The sequence below is a fragment of the Pollachius pollachius genome (assembly GCF_949987615.1).
Source record: "Pollachius pollachius genome assembly, chromosome: 20".
Classification (NCBI taxonomy): Eukaryota; Metazoa; Chordata; class Actinopteri; order Gadiformes; family Gadidae; genus Pollachius; species Pollachius pollachius.
The window spans coordinates 8,636,736-8,639,235 of record NC_136953.1 but is presented as its reverse complement, the minus strand read 5'-3'; the positions used below and the strand labels follow the sequence as shown (position 1 = coordinate 8,639,235).

At 43.0% G+C, this 2,500-nt stretch overlaps 1 protein-coding gene and 1 long non-coding RNA gene across 2 annotated transcripts in view; one reads left to right on the top strand and one right to left on the bottom strand.

The window, feature by feature from the left end:
• Positions 1-651, top strand: part of LOC307091306 (cyclin-dependent kinase-like 2) — a gene marked incomplete at both ends in the record, with an annotated part of 4,596 nt that extends 3,945 nt beyond the window's left edge. Inside the window, one exon of the mRNA XM_079758252.1 lies at positions 226-651. Within this exon, the coding sequence (XP_079614378.1) occupies positions 226-651 (426 nt within the window). The remainder of the gene's footprint in view (positions 1-225) is intronic.
• Positions 652-1,292: 641 nt separating this feature from the next.
• LOC307091072 overlaps positions 1,293-2,500 on the bottom strand; it is a 1,292-nt gene continuing 84 nt past the window's right edge. The window contains exons 1-3 of the long non-coding RNA XR_013812704.1: positions 2,317-2,500; positions 1,843-2,000; positions 1,293-1,723 (exon numbers count right to left, since the gene is read on the bottom strand). The exon at positions 2,317-2,500 is cut by the window's right edge and continues 84 nt beyond it. This is a non-coding gene — a long non-coding RNA (uncharacterized lncRNA). The remainder of the gene's footprint in view (positions 1,724-1,842; positions 2,001-2,316) is intronic.

Genomic DNA, 2,500 nt, shown 5'->3' with positions numbered 1-2,500 from the left:
CAGGCCGTTTAAAACCTCTGAGATCTGCAGAGTTTGAAACAATCCAGGAGCAAGATGTTGCTTCATCTCTGAAGTTCAAGAGACAGTGAGGTAGAAGCTATGAAGGTTGATATCTATTTAAAGCCAAGCAGAAAAGCTCCTACAGATACACAGACAAGAGGACATCCACCTTTCTCTGCTGCTTACGTTCTAACCTCTACCTCCGTCACCCCTTGCGCTACAAAGACACCTGGGGGTCGGGTGGTTCTGAAGCACTTCATACTGGGCTCCACCTGTCTCCTGGAGACTCACGCCTCCCTGAACCCTACCTCCTCAGAGAGTCCTAAGACCTCTTTCTCATCCTCCTTGAAGACTCCAGGTCCCGAGTCCTCTTCGTCATCCTCCCTGAAGGCTTCAGAGGGTCCTGAAACCTCATGTACCCTGAAGTTTAGAGTAGGTCAAGAGACCGCATCCTCCCTGAAGTCTCCACAAGGTCTTGAGTCCTCATCCTCCCTGAAGTCTCCACAAGGTCTTGAGTCCTCATCCTCCCTGAAGTCTCCACAAGGTCTTGAGTCCTCATCCTCCCTAAAGGCTCCAGAAGGACCTGAGACCTCATTCTTCCCGAGGCTCCGGGAGAGGCCTTTGTACACAGTGCCCCTGCAGGAAACATGACAAGATGGACATTCTTTCCAGAAACCTCTGGTGCATTTCCAGCAGGGATCTGAGGACTGTCACTGTATTTGCACTACCACAAATTAAAACTGTACTTTCTGTTGGGTTTATAGACCAGTGAGGAAACTGGTTTGAAACATAGATTAAGTTTATTAATTTTTTTTTTAAATTATTTTTAGGTTGGTTCTTTCAGTGAACAATACCTGCATTGTTGATTTTTTTATTTTAAGTGCTAAAATCATACGAAACAATGAAAAGATTGTTTTTATGCATTTTATCCTTGTGAATTAACAAATTCTTAAGAAAGGATATTTCTGCTTTGGCATTTCTGAATATCACCAGAGTAGCAGGGTGAAAGAACCCTATAAAATTTCTTGTACCCTGCATAATACTGTAATAATAATTCACTGTTGTAGGTACTGAAACAGAAAATGTAATAAACCAAGACTGAAAAAACGCATGAGCCTGAACCAAGACCAAAAGAAGCCAAAACAAGACAAAAAATTAACTAAACAAGGCTTAAAACAAACCTAACCAATAGTTAAAATGACCTTTAACGAGACCAGAAACATAGTCCCTAACCAAGAATAAAGACAACAGATAGCATAAACAATACCTAAACTAAAGAACTCAACCAAGTGTGAAAATAAACAAGACGAAAAATTACGCTAGGGTAAAAACTTTTTGGACAGCTGTCCTTTAACACTCAGGACTCTTCAGAGGAGTCTGAATCAGAATCAGAGTTTTTCCGGCAGCAAGGCCGAGGGCGTACTTTGTTACGACTCCTCACAGTCTTTCTCTGATATGGATGGAGGTTTTGTGACATCACACCGTAGCCAGGAAACGGCCAATTAGCAGGCAGGCCGGGGACATAGCCAGCCTTAGGCCTTCCACTATTGATAAGGAGGGAATGGAGGAGGTGGGAATTCAGCCTCAAAAAGCTGTTGGTGGTTGGTTGCCTTGCAGCCGGCTGCTTAGCAACCCCTGGTTCCTGGTTCCTGGTTGGGGATTGATTGGTCGGTTTCTTGGCTGGCAATTGATTAATTGGATTCATGGGTCTGGCTGGCAACACCTGTTATTTTACGTTTTAGGTGGCAAACAAAAAAACAAAATTACAAATATGAAACCTTAGAAAACAGAGTGAAATTTTCCTTCCAAATGTTGTATATCAACAATATGTAATTATATTACCTTTGCCCTCGTGGGCGGTGTGCTGTGGGGGGTCAGGGAGATGGAGGAGGTTGAGGAGGGTGTGAGGGGAGACGGTGTAGGAACGACAGGTGTAGTCATAAAAGGTGCAGTAATAGGAATAATCCTGCAGGTGTCACCAACAGCTAGCCCATCAAGCTCTGGAGGCGGGAAACCAGAGAGAGATGAATGGGGCGGGGCTAAGAGAGAGACATTTTTACTGTGTAATCTTTTCAAACAAATTCAAGGTTTTTTTGGGCATGGAAAATGTCCATAAATTTCCATAGCAGAAAAAGTGAACAATGATTATCTGATCACAATAAGATCAGATAATAAAAAGGGAGATAAATTCAACATTTCCCATTTACTTAAAGGTCTCCCTCTCTCGCGCTCTCTCATACACACACACACACACACACACACACACACACACACACACACACACACACACACACAAATATACTCAGATGTACTGACCTTTAGCTCCAGAGTCCAGCTGCTGAGCATTAGAATCGTAAACGATGTGGAGAGTAAAAAACAGTAAAACGGACGAGCGATACTGGCGACACATGGTGAAAAGACAACGAGCGATGCAACAAGGAAAAAAAAAAGGTTCAACAACAAAGCACATTTGAGAGTAAAAGAGAATGAACTGATGAGA